Source organism: Scylla paramamosain, unplaced genomic scaffold (genome assembly GCF_035594125.1).
Source record: "Scylla paramamosain isolate STU-SP2022 unplaced genomic scaffold, ASM3559412v1 Contig10, whole genome shotgun sequence".
Lineage (NCBI taxonomy): Eukaryota > Metazoa > Arthropoda > Malacostraca > Decapoda > Portunidae > Scylla > Scylla paramamosain.
In genome coordinates this window covers 1,248,081-1,268,393 of record NW_026973675.1, presented here as the reverse complement: position 1 = coordinate 1,268,393, position 20,313 = coordinate 1,248,081, and the positions used below count along the sequence as shown (strand labels likewise).

At 49.1% G+C, this 20,313-nt stretch overlaps 1 protein-coding gene and 1 long non-coding RNA gene across 2 annotated transcripts; one reads left to right on the top strand and one right to left on the bottom strand.

The window, feature by feature from the left end:
• Positions 1–3,069: 3,069 nt before the first annotated feature.
• On the bottom strand, positions 3,070–17,708 carry LOC135096998 (uncharacterized). Its single transcript, XR_010265256.1, has 4 exons — positions 17,614–17,708; positions 14,413–14,646; positions 13,276–13,501; positions 3,070–3,208 (listed from the first exon to the last, which is right to left on the bottom strand). It is a non-coding gene; the product is annotated as an uncharacterized LOC135096998 (long non-coding RNA).
• Positions 3,092–5,656, top strand: LOC135096995 (uncharacterized). The gene is made up of 2 exons (XM_063998751.1): positions 3,092–3,222; positions 3,650–5,656. The coding sequence occupies exon 2, from the start codon at positions 4,121–4,123 to the stop codon at positions 5,654–5,656; it is 1,536 nt and encodes a 511-aa protein (XP_063854821.1). The 5' UTR covers positions 3,092–3,222; positions 3,650–4,120.
• Positions 17,709–20,313: the final 2,605 nt, after the last annotated feature.

Here is a 20,313-nt window from a genome sequence, read left to right as displayed (position 1 = left end):
ATCTTTATCTTGTCCTATCACTCCAATCCCTCCTCAGGATCCCCCTAAGCGAAGGTGCCTCTGGCGTTTTGCCTCTGCTAGTTGGGGGGACCTGAGGAGGTATTTTGTTGATTTTCCTTGGAATGACCACTGGTTCCGTGTCAGAGAGCCGTCTTTGTGTGCTGAGCGCATAACAGAGGTGATAGTGTCTGGCATGGAGGCGTACATTCCTCACTCTTTTTCTCATCCTAAACCTTCTAAACCTTCGTTTAACACAGCTTGTTCTCGTGCTATACATGATAGAGAGGTGGCCCACAAAAGGTACTTAAGCCTTCCATCACCAGAATCTCATGCACTTTATATTTCTGCCCAGAACCATGCCAAGTCTGTTCTCCAACTAGCCAAAAACTCCTTCATTAACAGAAAATGTCAAAACCTTTCAAGATCTAACTCCCCTCGTGATTTCTGGCATCTAGCCAAAAATATCTCCAATAACTTTGCTTCTTCTTCTTTCCCTCCTCTACTTCAGCCAGATGGCACCACTGCTATCACATCTATTTCTAAAGCTGAACTCTTTGCTCAAACCTTTGCTAAAAACTCTACCTTGGACGATTCTGGGCTTGTTCCTCCCTCTCCTCCACCCTCTGACTACTTCATGCCACCTATTAAAATTCTTTGCAATGATGTTTTCCATGCCCTCGCTGGCCTAAACCCTCGGAAGGCTTATGGACCTGATGGGGTCCCTCCTATTGTTCTCCGAAACTGTGCCTCCGTGCTTGCACCTTGCCTTGTCAAACTCTTTCATCTCTGTCTGTCAACATCTACCTTTCCTTCTTGCTGGAAGTTTGCCTACATTCGGCCTGTTCCTAAAAAGGGTGACCGTTCTAATCCCTCAAACTATACCGTCCTATTGCTTTAATTTCCTGCCTATCTAAAGTTTTTCAATCTATCCTCAACAGGAAGATTGTTAAACATCTACCACTTCACAACCTTGTATCTGATCGCCAGTATGGGTTCCATCAAGACCGCTCTACTGGTGATCTTCTGGCTTTCCTTACTGAGTCTTGGTCATCCTCTTTTAGAGATTTTGGTGAAACTTTTGCTGTTGCCTTGGAGATATCAAAAGCTTTTGATAGAGTCTGGCACAAAGCTTTCATTTCCAAACTACCCTCCTACGGTTTCTATCCTTCTCTCTGTAACTTCATCTCAAGTTTCCTTTCTGACCGTTCTATTGCTGCTGTGGTAGACGGTCACTGTTCTTCTCCTAAATCTATTAACAGTGGTGTTCCTCAGGGTTCTGTCCTGTCACCCAATCTCTTCTTATTATTCATTAATGATCTTCTAAACCAAACTTCTTGTCCTATCCACTCCTACGCTGATGATACCACCCTGAACTTCTCCACGTCTTTTCATAGATGTCCAACCCTTCAGGAGGTAAACATATCATGCAGGGAAGCCACAGAACGCCTGACTTCTGATCTTTCTAAAATTTCTGATTGGGGCAGAGCAAACTTGGTATTGTTCAATGCCTCAAAAACTCAATTCTTCCATCTATCAATTCGACACAACCTTCCAGACAACTATCCCCTCTTCTTCAATGACTCTCAATGGTCCCCCTCTTCTACACTGAACATCCTCGGTCTGTCCTTTACTTATAATCTGAACTGGAAACTTCACATCTCATCTCTAGCTAAAACAGCTTCTATGAAGTTAGGTGTTCTGAGATGTCTCCCCCAGTTTTTCTCATCCCCCCCCAGCTGCTAACTCTGTACAAGGGCCTTATCCGTCCATGTATGGAGTATGCTTCACATGTCTGGGGGGTTCCACTCATACTGCTCTTCTAGACAGGGTGGAATCAAATGCTTTTCGTCTCATCAACTCCTCTCCTCTAACTGACTGTCTTCAGCCTCTCTCTCACCGCCGCAATGTTGCATATCTAGCTGTCTTCTACCGCTCACTCAAACAATGCTACAACGTAAATCCCTTTGCTCTTCCTCACAAAATTTTGCTTTTGTTTAACTTTATCTTGTTATTCATGAGCCACCCAAATAAGCGGTGCAGCCATTACGTCACTGGTATGACTGTATAAGTGCCCACATCTCCCCTGCCTTTGCTGCAGTGTTGCGGCACATCTCCTCTGTGTATTCTGTCACCAAGGAAAGTCAAGCGTGGCACAGTTTTGAGCGCAGTCCCCTGCAGTGACATTGGTGCAGTCACCCCTTCCATCAACGCAGTCTTCAAAGAGAAAGAACAGATTGACGGTGACTAAAGCAAACTTACAAAGTCAACCTACAGTTAATAATAATGATAATAATAATAATAATAATAATAATAATGATAATAATAATAATAATAATAGTAATAATGGTAATAAGAGGAGCACTAGTGTAACTGAGGGTGCAGCGCGGCCTTTCACTTCCACCTGAAGGAAAATGAAAAGCAAGATTTGTGTTTGTACAATCATTTTATTGAGAAGCAAAATGAGACAGTGTGAATATTGATAACAGAAGTGTTTGCGCTGGAAACTTTCGTGTTGTTAGTGAAGGAGCAATGCGTGGAGCGGTGTGTCCTGCCGCCAATATTCACACCAACAACCGCCACCATCACAACCCGCACTCTCAACTTTAAATGTGTGTCCGTCTGTCTGTCTGTATGTCTGTCTGTATGTATGTGTGTGTGTGTGTAATAATAATAATAATAATAAACGGTTTATTATTTAGGCAGTTGACAAACTGAAAATGTACATAGGGGATGGGGAAAAACTTAACATTAATCCTAACGGTAAGACTAATCTAGGAGGGAAATACTATTGATTGTGTGTGTGTGTGTGTGTGTGTGTGTGTTTATGGGCGTGTGTATGTGTTTGCTTGTCTACTCAAAAATAAATAAATAAATAAATGATGGTGGCAGTGGTGTGGTGTGTGGTGTGGTGCAGCAGTGCCGTGCCAGCACCACGCCACACTGCACCACAGTCACCTCAGCAGTGGGGCAGTGGCGGGCTGCCTCCTGCACCTCCTCCAGGCCCCGCACCACCTGGCCAGAGACACCAGGCCAACCACCACCACGCTGCCTGTCCCCGGGTAGCGTCACCACCGCCACCACCACCACCACCGCCGCCTGGCCAGACTGCCAGCACTCACCCTGGGAAAGGTGAAGCAGCACGGGGCTCCCTCTCTCCCATCACCTCCCTGGCAGTCTCCTCCCCGCATCTCTTGCACCTCAAACACAACTTGTTTTTTGTTGGTAATAATGATAATAAATTTAATTATGAAGTTTAATGAGCTTATATGTTTATTTATTTATTTATTTATTTTTTAATGCAAAGTTAGTTAGTTTAATATAACAAATCTGATTACACTTTCTGCTATTTGTCATTTTTTAATGCAAAAAATTATTTGTTTGTTAACTGTGTAATGGAGTGTGTTGTGTCACGAACACTGGCCTGCTTCACAACAACAACAACAACAACAACAACAACAACAACAACAACAACAATAACAACAACAGTATGGCCTCATCACTCACACAAGCTTACTAAACAAAAAACAAAATAAATAAATAAAACAAAATAAATAAATAAAAAAAAATAAAAAAAAGCAACAATAATGTAACGCCCGGGTATTATTGTTGTTTAGTCTAAGTTGCCTTTATTTCTTTCTGTGGGATTGAGTGTGTGACGTGCGTGTGTGTGTGTCAGCTGTGCCTGGTGTCTGGCAGTGGTGCATGGATGGCGGGAGAGAAGTCGCGTGACTGCAGTGACTGGGCAGTGTGTTGTTGGCCCCGCTCTGGATAACTTGTCTTTGCGTGTCCTCCGTGCCGAGTGCCTGTTGCGTGAGCCTGAAGAGTTTGACTGTCCCTGCCTGTGTCTGTAACTGCCTGTAACTAACGGAACTAGTAAAGGAAGAAAGTGTTGCCCACTGTTTGTCTACCCGCTCTGTCTGGCTGTGCGTGAATCACGTGGGACGTGGTACCCTTAGCATCTCTTGTCTAGCCTGCTGGTGTTCCCGAGTGCTGTCCTGACTGTCGGGGAATTGTGGGCGTCTACGGGAGTGCTGAGGTTTGTGCTTTCGTAACAATGGCGTCAGGAGTGGGATGCTAAGTGTGTGCTCGTACAGACCTACGTGACTCGAGTGGAGAAACCATGGCAGACAAGGTGGTAGACAAAATGGCGGGCGAGAGTGGTGCTGCTGACCAGTGTGAGGGACTGAGTGGGTCTAGTCACGACTCTAGTGATGCTGGTGACGAGAAGCCCACCCAGATGGACCTCCTCATGTCCCAACTGGCGAGTATGGCTCAGAAGCAGGAGGAAAGGCACGAGCAAACCGTGGCAACACAAGCTGCCCAAACTGAACGACTGATGGAAGCCCTGCAAAGCAGCCTAGGTTCTCTGAGGGCTGAAACGCAGGCGTATACTGATCGCTCGTGTGAGGCAGTGAAACAGGAGGTAAAAAGTGAACTCCAAGCCTTGCGGGAAGAGGTGGCAGACCTGCGTGAGGGCGCGAGTGTTTGGCGGCAGGGCGCGTGGCCGCCACGTGGCGTCTTGGCGGGAGGTGTACAGCTGCCCGCAACCCCCGCCTGGCCTCCCGTGACTAGCCCAGGACCTGAAGGGAGTGTGGCCTCAGCCCCACCTGCTGTTGGGGGCCTTGGATGGGGCCCTGTGGGGGAAGCAGGTCCTTGGGAAGCACCCGAGATGGCCGTTGGGGGCTGGCCGCCCACCCGGGACAGGAGGGGAGGGCTTAGCCTGCCCCCTACACCGCCGGGCTCACCTCCCCGTGCCGCCTCCCCGCCCCCGAGCCCTAAGGCAGCCCGCTCGTCACCTCGTCACGTGAGACGCAAGCCAGCGGAGTACGATGGTAAGGTCAGCTGGGAGTCTTACGTCGCCCAGTTCGATATGCTGGCCTTGGCCCAGGGCTGGGGGGAGGCAGAGAAGGCCCTGCAACTAGCGACAGCGCTGCGAGGCCCGGCGTTGGAAGTGCTGGGTCATCTCCCTGCCAGCCAGCGCACCTCATACGCAGCAGTGTCCGAAACTTTGCGGCGACGTTTCGGACACCGTCATCAGGCGGAGGTATACCGCGCCCAGCTTAAGAAGAGGACGCGAGAGAAGGACGAAACCCTTTCCCAGCTGGCGCAGGACGTAGAAGGGCTGGTGAGGAGGGCGTATCCAAGCGCGGCCGAGGACATGGTCGTTGTTCTGGCGCGCGACGCGTTCGTAGACGCCCTCCAGGACCACCAGCTCCAAATCTATGTGAAGCAGGCACACCCAGCTGACGTGCAGGTGGCGTTGGCACGGGCTATGGAGTTTGAGGCCTTCCTACAGACGACGACCAGCCTCTCTTCTCTTGCCCAGCCTCGCGGTGAGGTACGGGGCCGGAAGGCGAAGGTGGAGCACAAGGCGGCGTCACGGGAGGCGAACCCGTCCGAGTTCGCCGGCCGCTGTTGGGGCTGCAGTGAGAGAGGCCATAGACGCAGCCAATGTCCGAGGGGACGAAGGACGCGCTCCCTCGATCGGCCTAACTCCAAAGCCTTCCAGACGTGCTGCGCCGCATGCGGCAAATCGGGCCACCGCTCCAGCGCCTCCCCCAAGCCCAAGGAGGTTGCTGAGGCGGAAAACAGCAGCGGGCTGGAGGAGGGGGCGACCTCACAGCCTGCCAAGGTGCCAATGCCCCGTGCTGTGTAAAGTGCCACCTCACCGTCAGCGCAGTGCAGGTACGAGGTGCGGTTGATGGAAGGCCTTGCTGCATGACCATTGACAGCGGGGCTGAGCGCACCATCGTGCAGCGGAGGCTGGTAAGTGCTGAGTGGCTCCCGTGCACCGTGGACAGGCTGTGTGGAGTAACGGGGGACTGCATGCCGTTGCAAGGCCCAGTAGACGTTCGAATAAGTGTCGGCAGCGCGGAGGTGAACCTGCCCGTGTATGTTGCCGAGCTGGAGGAAGAGTGTCTGCTGGGTTACGACTACCTGAAGAAGACCAGGGCCTGCGTAGACTTTGGACGGAAGGTGATAAAGGTATGTGGATACGATGTGCCTTTCCTTCCGGAGGTCGGCCGGTCGGAGGTAGTGACGACACGGCGGATGCAGTTGGCCCCGCGCTCTGAGTGTCGAGTACAGTGTCGACTCGCACGGCCGATGCTGAGCACGGAGGGCCTAGTGGAACCAGCCAGCGACTGTCGACTGGCTGACGGAGTGGCAGTCGGAAGGAGCCTCGTGCAAGCGGGGGAGAAGGTAGTCACTGTCTTACTGGCTAACTTCTCCGACGAGGCTCGCAACATACCCGCCGGAACAGCGGTGGGCGAGTGCGTGGAGGTGCAGCGTGCCGAGGCACCGCCGCAGGGTGAGCGGGCGGCCGAGGGAGCCCCGCTGCCGAGCTTCCTGGAGGATCTAGCGACCCGGAGCGCTGTCAATCTGACGGAGGCGCAGACGGAGCTCGTGTGTGACACCCTGGGCCGGTACGCCGATGTGTTCAGCCAGAGCGCCTCGGACTTGGGTCGCACGTCACTGGTGAAACACACGATCAACACTGGCACCCACGCACCGGTCAAGAGCCCACCCCGACGCATCGCACCAGCAAGGCGCGAAGAAATGCAGCGTGCAGTGAACGACCTGGCCACGCAAGGGGTAATCGAGCGATCAGACAGTCCTTGGTCGTCGGCGGTAGTCCTGGTAAAGAAGAAAGATGGAACGCAGCGCTTCTGTGTGGACTACCGGGCCCTGAACGACGTGACGGTGAAGGACTCTTACCCCCTGCCGAGGATAGACGACACGCTGGACGCTCTGGTCGGGGCCTGCTGGTTCAGTACACTTGACCTGAAGTCAGGGTACCACCAGGTGGAGATGGCGGAGGAGGACAAGCCTAAGACGGCCTTCTCTTTCGGGCAGGGCCTGTGGCAGTTTAACGTCATGCCATTTGGCCTCTGCAACGCCCCGGGCTGTTTTGAGCGGCTGATGGAGCGAGTGCTAGACGGCCTGCAGTGGAAAACAGCACTCGTATATCTGGACGACGTGATAGTCTTCGGGAGCACCTTCGAGCAGGAGCTGGGGAGGCTGGAGGAGGTTCTGCAGCGCCTGAGGAAGGCCAATCTCAAGCTTAGCCCCAAGAAGTGCCTCCTCTTCCAGCATGAGGTGCCGTTCCTGGGACATGTCGTCAGCAGTGGTGGCGTGCGCACCGACCCTGGCAAGGTGGCAGCGGTGGCTGACTGGCCCACTCCCTCCAACGTAGCTGAAGTGAGGAGCTACTTGGGCCTCTGCACGTATTACCGCCGTTTCGTGCCCAACTTTGCCACCTTAGCTGCTCCTCTTAACCGTCTCACCAAGAAGGGGGCGAGCTTCCGCTGGGATGAGGCATGTCAGGCGGCCTTTGACAGCTTGAAGGCGGCGCTTGTGGAGGCGCCCGTCTTGCCTTACCCTGACCCGAAGCTGCCCTACCTGCTTGACACCGACGCCAGTGCCGAGGGCGTCGGGGCTGTGCTGTCGCAGGTAAAGGACGGCAAGGAACACGTAGTGGCTTACTACAGCTGCAAGTTTAGTAAACCAGAGCGCAACTACTGTGTAACCAGGAAAGAGTTGTTGGCCGTAGTGAAAGCGTTCGAACACTTCCATCCCTACCTGTACGGCGCCGAGTTTACCGTCCGTACTGACCATGCCGCCCTGAAGTGGTTAAAGACGCTTAAGGGGCCGGAGGGACAGTTGGCGAGGTGGTTGGGGCGCATGGAGCAGTATAACTACCGGATCGTTCACCGCCCAGGACGCGTGCACAACAATGCTGACGCCCTGAGCCGACGCCCGTGTGAGGCTAGTTGCTCACACTGCACCGCCAGGGAGCCCAGCCCATGTGAGGCCTCCTCACCTGGCGCTCCTGGGGTGTTGGACACAGTGTGCCGCCGTTTACGTGTGCCTGCCAACACCGCCGAGTGCAATGAGCGGTGGCGTGTGGCGCAGCGCAGTGACCCCGATCTAGCCCCCGTCGTGCGTTGGCTAGAAGCCAGCGACGAGCGCCCCAGCTGGCAGGTAGTGGCGGCTGAAAGCCCCGCCGCTAAGTGTTTGGTAAGCCAGTGGGAGACGCTATCAATTGACGAGAGCGGGGTGTTAGTGAAAAGGTGGGAGGCGGTAGGCGGGATGGGCAGAGACGCCTGGCTTGTGGTAGTGCCTCGTACTATGCGGCCGGAACTATTGAAGGAAGTGCACGCGGGTGTGACGAGTGGCCACGTAGGCGAAAAGCGTACCCTTCAACGCCTCCGCCAGCGGTTCTATTGGGGAGGAATGCGCAGTGACGTGACGGAATGGTGCCGGGCCTGTGACGTGTGCAGTGCTAAAAAGGGCCCAGCGCACCGTAACCGGGCCCCACTGCAGTTGTACAATGTAGGGGCACCGATGGAGCGGGTGGCAGTGGACATTGCCGGCCCGTTTCCCCTCACTCCCCGCGGGAACCGGTACATTTGTGTAGCCATGGATTATTTCACTAAGTGGCCAGAGGCGTATGCTATCCCCAATCATGAGGCAGAGACTGTGGCGAGTGTACTAGTCGACCAGTTCTTCTCTAGGTTTGGCGTGCCCGTCGAGCTGCACTCCGATCAGGGCCGTGAATTTGAGTCTCGTGTATTCAGCGAGTGCTGTGACTTGATGGGGATTTATAAGACGCGTACCACCCCGCTCCACCCACAGTCCGACGGCATGGTTGAACGTTTCAATAGGACGCTAGTTCAACAGTTGGCCAAGTATTGTGGGGCGGGGCAGGAGGACTGGGACGTCAAGCTGCCGGCGATGCTGATGGCATACCGTTCCGCCGTCCATGAAGCCACCGATCACTCGCCCTCCCAGCTGATGTTTGGCCGGGAGCTCCGCCTTCCTATTGACCTGGCCACGGGGCGCCCTCCTGATGTTGACCTCCCCACAGTCACCTCTGGGTTCGCAGCCGCCCTGCAGGAGCGGTTCGCGGAGGTACACCACCGGGTGAGAGGCAAGTTGAGGGCAGCGAGTCAGGCCATGAAAGGTCTTTACGACCGGCGAGTGAGGGAGGCGAGTTACGCGGTAGGCGAGAAAGTGTGGCTGCATAATCCTCGCCGCCGGCGTGGCCTCTCTCCGAAACTCCAGAGCCCCTGGGAGGGGCCTTACACTGTCATCGCCGTGATCTCGGGGGTGACGTACAAAATCCAGCGTGGACGCCGTCGCCCTTCCATTGTGCATGTGGACCGTCTGTGGCGCTATCACGGTCCTGGGCACTACACTTGGGGCTTCGGGGGAGGTGGCGGCGATGATGCCGATTCTGCTGCCGAGGAAATCGACGAGTCCCCGGAGACAGCTGTCACCACCCCCAGCGAGCCAGAGGAGGCCGAGGCTGAGGAGTCAGGGGTGGGCGACGGCCGCGACTCAGAGCCAGCAGAGGAACCTCAGCCCACTCGGCCGCGCAGGGACAGACGCCGCCCACGGCGTTATGATGATTTTGTGTTGATTGACTCTGAGGGAGAGATATAAGGAGAGGCAAGGTCGGGTCGACCTTTTTGTAAAGGAGGGGGTGATGTAACGCCCGGGTATTATTGTTGTTTAGTCTAAGTTGCCTTTATTTCTTTCTGTGGGATTGAGTGTGTGACGTGCGTGTGTGTGTGTCAGCTGTGCCTGGTGTCTGGCAGTGGTGCATGGATGGCGGGAGAGAAGTCGCGTGACTGCAGTGACTGGGCAGTGTGTTGTTGGCCCCGCTCTGGATAACTTGTCTTTGCGTGTCCTCCGTGCCGAGTGCCTGTTGCGTGAGCCTGAAGAGTTTGACTGTCCCTGCCTGTGTCTGTAACTGCCTGTAACTAACGGAACTAGTAAAGGAAGAAAGTGTTGCCCACTGTTTGTCTACCCGCTCTGTCTGGCTGTGCGTGAATCACGTGGGACGTGGTACCCTTAGCATCTCTTGTCTAGCCTGCTGGTGTTCCCGAGTGCTGTCCTGACTGTCGGGGAATTGTGGGCGTCTACGGGAGTGCTGAGGTTTGTGCTTTCGTAACAATAACTTTAATACAAAAAAAAAATTAAGTCAAATAAATTATTTTTTTATATTTTAAGAAAAATCATGTTTTTTTTCAATCTTGACAAACAGTCCCATTATTTACCTCATTGTAGCCCAATCCAGCCCAAACCAGCCTATTCCAGCCCAATCCAGCCCATCCCAGCCTATTCCAGCCCAATCCAGCTCACTCCAACTAATTCCAGCCCAATCCAGCCTATTCCAGCCCAATCCAGCCCATCCCAGCCTATTCCAGCCCAATCCAGCTCATTCCAATTCATTCCAGCCCAATCCAGCCCATCCTAGCCTATTCCAGCCCAATCTACCTCACCCCAACTCATTCCAGACCATTCCCGCCCATTTTAGCCCAATCCAGCCCATTCTAGCCCAATCCAGGTCATTCTAGCCATTCCAACCCAATACAGTCCATTCTAGCCCAATACAGCCCATTCTAGCTCAATCCAGGTCATTCTAGCCCATTCCAGCCCAATACAGTCCATTCTAGCCCAATACAGCCCATTCCAGCCCAATCCAGCCCATTTCAGACCCATTCTAGCCCAATCCAGCTCATTTCAGACCCATTCTAGCCCAATCCAGCTCATTCTAGCCCATTCCAGCCCAATACATTCCATTCTAGCCCAATACAGCCCATTCTAGCCCATTCTGGCCCAATCCAGCCCATTCTAGCCCAATCCAGCCCATTTCAGACGCATTCTAGCCCAATACACTTACCCACCACTCTGAAAACCAATCTCTCTCTCTCTCTCTCTCTCTCTCTCTCTCTCTCTCTCACCACCACCACTACTACTACTACTACTGCTACTACCACCACCATCACCACCACCACTACTACTAGAGTCACGCAGGTAGAGGTTGGAGGGCAGCAGTTGGAGGTAACAGTGACCATAGGGAATTTAGGTACAATTTAGAATGGGAATAATAAACTGTTAGAAGCAAAAAGACTAGTAAAATACCTGACTTTAGGAAAACACACGTTGAGGAATTAAAAAGGTACCTCCAAGGACTGGACTGGCAAGGGATGCAGGGTCAGGTCAGGTCAGGGACGGAGTTCAGAGAGATAAGGCAGGGTGAGACGCGAGGTGAGGCGCGAGGGTGCAGGACAACAGGAGGCAAGATGTGTCCATAAGGGGCGGAGGAGAGAGGAAGGGGCAGACAGGTGTGAATGTGTTGGAATGTCAGGTCATGCTGAAATGAGAGAGGTGAGGTCGAGGCGAGTAGACGAGGGAGTGGAGAGGATGGTAGGGGCCAAGATGAGGGGATTGGGTGAGGTAAATGTAGATGAATTGTATAAATATTTCGTAGATAAATTTCACACGGGCCAGTCAGCAAATATCCCGTATAGGACAATAAGATCACACAAAAAAAACCCTAAATGGACGACTGCTAGGTTAAAGCATTATGCGGTAAAATCCCTCTTATCCAGCATCAACGGGACCACCGACATGCCGGATACTTGAATAGAAGTGAAATTATGTCCACGATCACCAGCCTACACTCACACATCTTACCACAACAAAGACCAGCTGATCTGATTGGCTGCTTCAGTGTAAGCACAACACGCTTCCTCTCTTCTACAACTTTAGGCACGGTGAAGGCGTCAGGTGATAAACAGTGCACACGCGGGGCCGAGTCACTGGGTGAACGCGGTGCAGTGGGCCGCGGGTGGCGCCAAGCAGTGTGCTCTGGTGGCGAGGGGACAAAGTATGCCTCGCGTGGGAATTTTTATCGATTTTATGAGTATGCATTGATTTTTTATTGATTTTAAGGCTCGGGGAAAATTGTGCCGGATGCTTGAGGCTGCCGGATACTGGAATGCCGGATGAGAGGGATTTTAGCGTATAGGGTGTAAGAGAAGTATGAGATTGAGGGCAGGTGAAGAAATGTTAAAGTTACAATACAATGAATTAGTTAGAACAGTGAGGAGGTTAACGAGGAAAGCAAAGGGCAATTATGAATTAAAGGTAGCCAGCCAGGCGAAGACAGACCCCAAGGGATTTTATCAGGTATACAGGACGAAGAATAAGGACTCTGTAGGTCCATTAAAGGCAGCAGATGGGGAGCTGGTTAGTTCTGGGGAGGAGATAAGTAAATTTCTGAATGATTATTTTTTAACTGTCTTCACCCAGGAAAACATGCAGGATATGCCAGGTTATAGTTAGCTCTGAACTCCGTCTAGGGAAACAATGCATAGAAGCCAGAAACAAGGCAAATAGTGTATTAGGTTAGGTTAGGTTAGGTTAGGTTATGTCACACAGATTATGTCACTTTCATCCCAGTCAGTGTATTTCAACAAGCTTGACATGACGTAACATAACCTAACCTAACCTTACCTAGCATAACATAACCTAACCTAACCTAACTTAACCTAACCTTACCTAACATAACATAACCTAACCTATCCTAACTTAACCTAACCTAACCTAACCTTACCTAGCATAACATAACCTAACCTAACTTAACTTAACCTTACCTAACATAACATAACCTAACCTAACCTAACTTAACCTAACCTAACCTAACTCCGTCTAGGGAAACAATGCATAGAAGCCAGAAACAGGGCAAATAGGGTACTAGGATTCATTTTTAGGAGTGTTAAAAGTAGAAGGCCGGAAGTAATATTAAAGTTATACTTGGCGCTGGTCAGACCTCATCTACACTACACTGTGCAGTTCTGGTCCCCACATTACAGGAAAGATATAGGTCTATTAGAATCAGTACAGAGGAGAATGACTAAAAGGATACAGGGAACGAGGAGTGTTCCTTACAAGGCGAGGTTGAAGCTGTTAAATTTACATTCTCTAGAGAGACGTAGGTTAAGAGGGGACCTGATAGAAGTCTTTAAGTGGTATAAGGGTTATAACAAGGGAGATGTAAGCAAAATTCTTAGAATCAGCAACCAGGGTAGAACAAGAAATAACGGGTTCAAGCTTGAAAAATTTAGGTTTAGGAAGGAGATAGGAAAAAACTGGTTCTCAAATAGAGTGGTAGATGATTGGAACGGACTCAGTAATCATGTAGTTAGTGGTAGGACGCTAGAGAGCTTTAAGAGAAGATTAGACAAGTTTATGGATGGGGATAGCAGATGGAAATAGGGAGGTGTGTTTCATAGAGGGACTGCCACGTGTAAGCCTGCTCCCTTCTTGCACCTTCCCTTATTTCTTATGTTCTCATGTACTACTACTACTACTACTACTACTACTACTACTACTACTACCACCACCACCACCACCACCACTACTACTACTACCACTACTACTACTACTACTACTACTACTACTACTACTACTACTATTTACCTGCATTGGGGCTGTGAGAGACCAGAGACATGACACTGAAATCATGATCCCGTTGTTGTTGTTGTTGTTGTTGTTGTTGTTGTTGTTGTTGTTGCTGCTGCTGCTGTTGTGGTGGCGGCGGTGGCGGTGGTGGTAGTGCCGGCTGTGGTGTCAATTCTGTGTGCTGTGTGGGCTGCTCTGTGGCTGTGAATACACTGTGGCTCATCACACTGCTCACTCGTCCCTCCTGTGTGAAAAAAACAGCTTACGTTAGGTTAGGTTAGGTTAGGTTAGGTTAGGTTAGGTTAGGTTAGCTTAAGTTAGGTTAGGTTAGGTTAGGTTAGGTTAAGTTAGGTTAGGTTAAGTTAGGTTAGGTTAAGTTAGGTTAGGTTAGGTTAGGTTAGGTTAGCTTAAGTTAGGTTAGGTTAGGTTAGGTTAGGTTAAGTTAGGTTAGGTTAAGTTAGGTTAGGTTAAGTTAGGTTAGGTTAAGTTAAGTTAGGTTAGGTTAGCTTAGGTTAGGTTAGATTAGGTTAGGTTAAGTTAAGTTAGGTTAGGTTATGTTATGTTATGTTAGGTAAGGTTAGGTTAAGTTAGGTTAGGTTAGGTTATGTTATGCTAGGTAAGGTTAGGTTAGGTTATGTTACGTCATGTCAAGCTTGTTGAAATACTGAGTGGGATGAAGTGACATAATCTGTGTGACATATTTTAGAGGCACAACAAATACATTAATTGCTGTACACTATTATTCTGCATCACAAAGTCACGCACAGTGGAGGCCTTGCTTTTCAGTCCTAACTCCTTGCTGAGTGACCAGACCCCTCCTAGTCACCCTTGTCATGTCCCCTGTGCCACTTGAAGACCCCCACCAGACCCCCTCTTAGTCACCCTTGTCATGTCCCCTGTGCCACTTGAAGACCCCCACCAGACCCCCTCTTAGTCACCCTTGTCATGTCCCCTGTGCCACTTGAAGACCCCCACCAGACCCCCTCTTAGTCACCCTTGTCATGTCCCCTGTGCCACTTGAAGACCCCCACCAGACCCACTCCTAGTCACCCTTGTCATGTCCCCTGTGCCACTTGAAGACCTCCACCAGACCCCTCCTTGAATGTGTCAGTCAAGAGGCAGTAGTAATAGTAGTAGTAGTAGTAGTATACAAACCTGCAGAGCTAGTGTCTCTTCCTCAGACATATAAATAGATAAAAACTGAGCAATATCAGGCAGGTCTGTGGCTGCTGGCTGTGACAGAGAAAGGGGGCACAGATCACCCTCCATTTTGCTCTCTCTCTCTCTCTCTCTGTCTGTCTGTCTCTCGCTCTCTCTCTCACTGCCTGTCTGTCTGTGTGCCTCTTGCTCTCTCTCTCTCTCTCTTCTTTTCCCTTTCTTGTTGAATATCTGTAAGACACAAAAGATTATTAACATTAACACTTTACATAGTAGTAGTAGTAGTAGTAGTAGTAGTAGTAGTAGTAGTAGTAGTAGTAGTAGTAGTAGTAGTAGTAGTAGTAGTAGTAGTAATAGTAGTAGTAGTAGTAATGATAGTAACAGCAAGGATTCATCTTATTACTAAGTTTCTCTCTTTCTCTCTCTCTCTCACTGTCACCATCGCAGTGTTGCATCTCTAGCTATCTTCTACCAGTTAACCAGTATTCTCAGTCATTCACCAGGGGCCCTGTGCTCTCTCACCACAACTGTTATGCCAGGCCAAAGGCAAGGTTAACCTGGTTCTCAAGAGTGTTTCTCCTGTCAGTAATGCAGAAATGTTGTTAATCTGTCACTGCAACTGTAAAAACACCCTTGAAAACCCTTGTCACTTCAACTACAGCCTTTTAAAAGTGTTTCTCCTGTCAGTAATGCAGAAATGTTGTTAATCTGTCACTGGAACTGTAAAAACACCCTTGAAAACCCTTTTCACTTCAACTACAGCCTTTTAAAAGAGTGTTTCTCCTGTCAGTAATGCAGAAATGTTGTTAATCTGTCACTGTAACTGTAAAAACACCCTTGAAAACCTGCGTCACTTTAACTACAGCCTTTTAAAAGAGTGTTTCTCCTGTCAGTAATGCAGAAATGTTGTTAATCTGTCACTGCAACTGAAAAACACCCTTGAAAACCCTTGTCACTTCAACTACAGCCTTTTAAAAGAGTGTTTCTCCTGTCAGTAATGCAGAAATGTTGTTAATCTGTCACTGCAACTGTAAAAACACCCTTGAAAACTCTTGCCACTTTAACTACAGCCCTTTAAAAGAGCGTTTCTCCAGTCAGTAATGCAGAAATGTTGTTAATCTGTCACTGCAACTGTAAAAACACCCTTGAAAACCCTTGTCACTTCAACTACAACCTTTTAAAAGAGCGTTTCTCCTGTCAGTAATGCAGAAATGTTGTTAATCTGTCATTGCAACTGTAAAAACACCCTTGAAAACCCGCGTCACTTCAACTAGAGCCTTTTAAAAGAGTGTTTCTCCTGTCAGTAATGCAGAAATGTTGTTAATCTGTCACTGCAACTGTAAAAACACCTTTGAAAACCCTTGTCACTTCAACTACAGCCTTTTAAAAGAGTGTTTCTCCTGTCAGTAATGCAGAAATGTTGTTAATCTGTCACTGTAACTGTAAAAACACCCTTGAAAACCCTTGTCACTTCAACTACAGCCTTTTAAAAGAGTGTTTCTCCTGTCAGTAATGCAGATATGTTGTTAATCTGTCACTGCAACTGTAAAAACACCCTTGAAAACCCTTGTCACTTCAACTACAGCCTTGTAAAAGAGTGTTTCTCCTGTCAGTAATGCAGAAATATTGTTAATCTGTCACTGCAACTGTAAAAACACCCTTGAAAACACTTGTCACTTCAACTACAGACTTTTAAAAGCGTTTCTCCTGTCAGTAATGCAGAAATGTTGTTAATCTGTCACTGCAACTGTAAAAACACACTTGAAAACCTGCGTCACTTCAACTACAGCCTTTTAAAAGAGTGTTTCTCCTGTCAGTAATGCAGAAATGTTGTTAATCTGTCACTGCAACTGTAAAAACACCCTTGAAAACCCGCGTCACTTCAACTACAGCCTTGTAAAAGAGTGCTTCTCCTGTCAGTAATGCAGAAATATTGTTATTCTGTCACTGCAACTGTAAAAACACCCTTGAAAACCTGCGTCACCTCAACTACAGCCTTGTAAAAGAGTGTTTCTCCTGTCAGTAATGCAGAAATGTTGTTAATCTGTCACTGCAACTGTAAAAACACCCTTGAAAACCTGCGTCACTTCAACTACAGCCTTTTAAAAGAGTGTTTCTCCTGTCAGTAATGCAGAAATGTTGTTAATCTGTCACTGCAACTGTAAAAACACCCTTGAAAACCTGCGTCACTTCAACTACAGTCTTTTAAAAGCGTGTTTCTCCTGTCAGTAATGCAGAAATGTTGTTAATCTGTCACCGTTCACACACAACAGCACAACAGCAAGTGTAACAGCAAGCTGAGTCTATGCAGTCTAGTTAGGACTTAGTTAACTTAGGTCAGGTTAGAGCACTAGTGTCAACGTGGGGTCCCCGGCTGGCTGGCGTCTGGCAGGTCTGCATTGCCAGATGTGGATTTTCCTTGCAGTGTTACCAGGTCAGGCGAGGATGCCACTCTCTCTCTCTCTCTCTCTCTGTCTCTCTCTCTCATTATAGCTGTTGTGTTTATGCATGTATGAGAGAGAGAGAGAGAGAGAGAGAGAGAGAGAGAGAGAGAGAGAGAGAGAGAGAGAGAGAGAGAGAGAGAGAGAGAGAGAGAGAGAGTTAAGGTAAGGTTGGTTTGGCTTGCTGTGCCTCTCCCACACGCCACAGACATGAACAGCCTTGGGTCACTAAGAGCGCTTCTAATGTTTAAAATGTGTCAATCTTGTTACTCTGTCAATGGACGCGTCACAGGAGCCGTAACACCCGCGTCACTTCGTCTGAGAGTAGCGGTGGTGGTGGCGCGGACTTGTGTGACACTCTTGTGCACAATGTGTCCCTACATCTTGCTTTGTCTGCCATTTCTTGCACGGATAATGATTCAAAGGCTGTTAGCTTTCCAGTTTTGTTGGTTCCCTGTTTAATGAATTTTGTAACGTGGAACAAGAACAAGAAGAAGAGGAGGAGGAAGAAGAGGAGGAGGAGGATGAAGAGGAGGGCTGAGTGTAAATGAAGTGAAGGAAGACAAACATACAGACACAGAATAAGGAAGGAAATAAAGGCAAGGAACACTGACACGACAAACACACACACAAACACACAGAGGGAGGTTAACAAACACCTGCTTTTCTCTCTTATTTCAGGTGTGTGCGTGCGTGTGTGCGCGGGTGGAGGTAGAGGAGGGAGGGGCGCAAGGGTGGGCGGCGGTCCCTGCCTCACCTGAGTTCTGGGAGTGGAGGAAATTGAAAGAGTGTCACTGGTCACCGAACCCTTCTGTCCGCCATCACGGTTCTTGTAAACAACGCCAAGAGACCGCTAGGGCAAACACTTTTCTTCTATCTTCACTATCACTGTCCTGTTACTATTTTACTGTGCATTATTAAATTCAGTGTATTTTTTACAAGTACTGTGATGTTTTCTTTGGTCTTAATCGTCTAGTTCTCTTTCTTGTAATATATAGTAACTCATGTCTACGCTTCCGTCTCCAGTAACACCATTTTGTTATTAATTTCCTATGCGTCGGTGACCATTTACTTCTGCTACTTACTTCTTATGTACATGTTATGTATAAACTTCTAGGCAAAGAATAAATGAAATGTTAAAGAGACCGCCGGGTTAAAGCATTCTTCCTTGTTTCCTATCGAGAAGTCTGTCTTTGAAATTACGGCATGAAAATAAATTATGCTTCGCCTACTTGAGAACCACGTCTTTTATTTCTGAACTATGATAAAATTAACAGCATTTCTATATATAATCGCTAAGAACATTTCAGCGTTTGCTAGTACTGATCAGTGAATACAAAAGTTCTAGACTGGGATTTCATTAATGCCTTTGTAGTACGCATTTGCAGTACGCATTTGCAGTATGTGTTTGCAGCATGTGTTTGCAGTATGTGTTTGCAGTATGTGTTTGCAGTATGTGTTTGCAGTATGTGGTTGCAGTATGTGGTTGCAGTATCTGGTTTAGGGCACGACTTTAAGCTTCTATCTTGAAAGAACGAAGTGAAAAGGAAGAGTCAAGTTGGACAGAGCAATGATGAGCTGCAGAGTTCCATCACGGCATTAATTACTGCTAATGTACTTGTGAGAGAAGGAAATAAGTAAATGAATCATCAGTAGGTAAAAAAACCGCGATTGTTGTACAAAGACAAGCAAAAAGGCTGTGGTGAATGTGACGGCAGCTGTAACAAAGGTGAACCATTGTCAACAGAATATGCATGCTAACTGTTCTGTGGAGGTGTGCAAAGCATTCGTGCATGTAATTTCGTTGTGTTATTCCGGCGTGCAGGTACATTGGCTTGTAGTGTAAGGCTCGGCTGTGTATCCGGTGTGTGGAGGCGTGTGAGGAAGTGCTGAGTGAAGTGAATCACCAAGCCCACTACACGTGTGGTGCTACCTCTTTGTTGAACACTGTCCTCTCAACACCACTGTTTTTAAAGGCCAGAGAGGTGACTCGGTGGGTTCTCAAGGGCGTTTCTCCTGTCGACAATGTAGAAATGTTGTTAACCTGTCACTCAAGTCGTAAAAGCTCCCTTGAAAACCTGTAGCTTCAGGTAACACAGCCTTTTGAGAGTAGGTGGAACTCCACAGTCTGTGTCTGTTAGTGGGCCATGCTGTCACCTGTCAGCTTTCCACCTACATACACTGATGCATGGACTTCATTAATGACACACCTTGGAAAAGTAACCTGTTCACTGCTTTCCGTGCTGGTGAGGCAACGCTTCATCAGCACTGGCACCAGCTGTCAAGAGTTGGTGAGGTAAGCGGCGGGTGGCGCGGCGCCTCGTGGAGCAAGGCTGGAGGTGACAGGCCACGGGTGGAGCTTCCTTGATCTGTGCACCGGCCAAGGGCAACAATATTAAATAAAAACAATAAATCAACAAAAAATGCCCACTGAAGTGCCGGTCCCCGAATAGAGACAGAAGCGGTAGTCAAAAATTGAAGGAGAAGTGTGTTGAAGCCTCCCTCCTGAAAGAGTTCAAGTCACAGGAAGGAGGAAATACAGAAGCAGGCTGGGAGTTCCAGAGTTTACCAGAGAAAGGGAGGAATGACTAAGAATATTGGTTAACTCTTGCATTGGGGAGGTGGACAGAACAGTGGTGAATGACTGAGAATACTGGTTAACTCTTGCATTGGGGAGGTGAACAGAACAGTGGTGAATGACTGAGAATACTGGTTAACTCTTGCATTGGGGAGGTGAACAGAACAGTGGTGAATGACTGAGAATACTGGTTAACGTGGTGAGAGAAGGAAGAAAGTATTGAACCAGGACATGATACTCTCAGTTTTCTTGGTCGATGATTGACGTGAGAAATACAGAGACCAAGCTGAGCAGAAGTAAGGAAGGTGTGTGCAAAAGGAACAAATTATAATCAGGTGAAGGCGAATGAAGGTAAAAGCGAATGTTTGATTGTTGTGAAGAATGACGACCTCAAGAGGCTGGATGTGTTCAGCCGAAAGATTACTGCCAGCCACGGCAGTAAAGAAGGCAGGCAAAAACTTGCCAACTCAGCAAGATCTCTTCCTCCAGCAACAATGTCGGTGATAATTGTATTTCTTTTGGCGTAGTGGAAGATATAACGGAACAGGAGGCGCCTGTACACACGTCCCTGGCTGAATAGAAGAGAAGGAAGGCGCGTCTGCCACGCTCTTTTGCCTGAGCCGAGCCTGCAAGACCCAGCCACCATGAGGCAGTGGATAGGCCTCAACAAGGAGCAGTACCGTGGTCTCCTGCGGCTTGTGACTCGCCTATCAAGAAGGAGGATGCCCACGTGAGGGATGCAGTGACTCCTGGTGAACGCCTCACACTGACGCTGCGTTATCTAACAACAGCTTAGGAACACCGATCGGTAACTACTGACAACTTGGCCCCTTCTGCAGCGATACTACTCTTTTAGAGAGAGAGAGAGAGAGAGAGAGA

Bases quoted from the DNA above. Each gene is read 5' to 3' on its own strand.
- LOC135096995 (XM_063998751.1), top strand. From the start codon at position 4,121: ATGGCAGACAAGGTGGTAGACAAAATGGCGGGCGAGAGTGGTGCTGCT.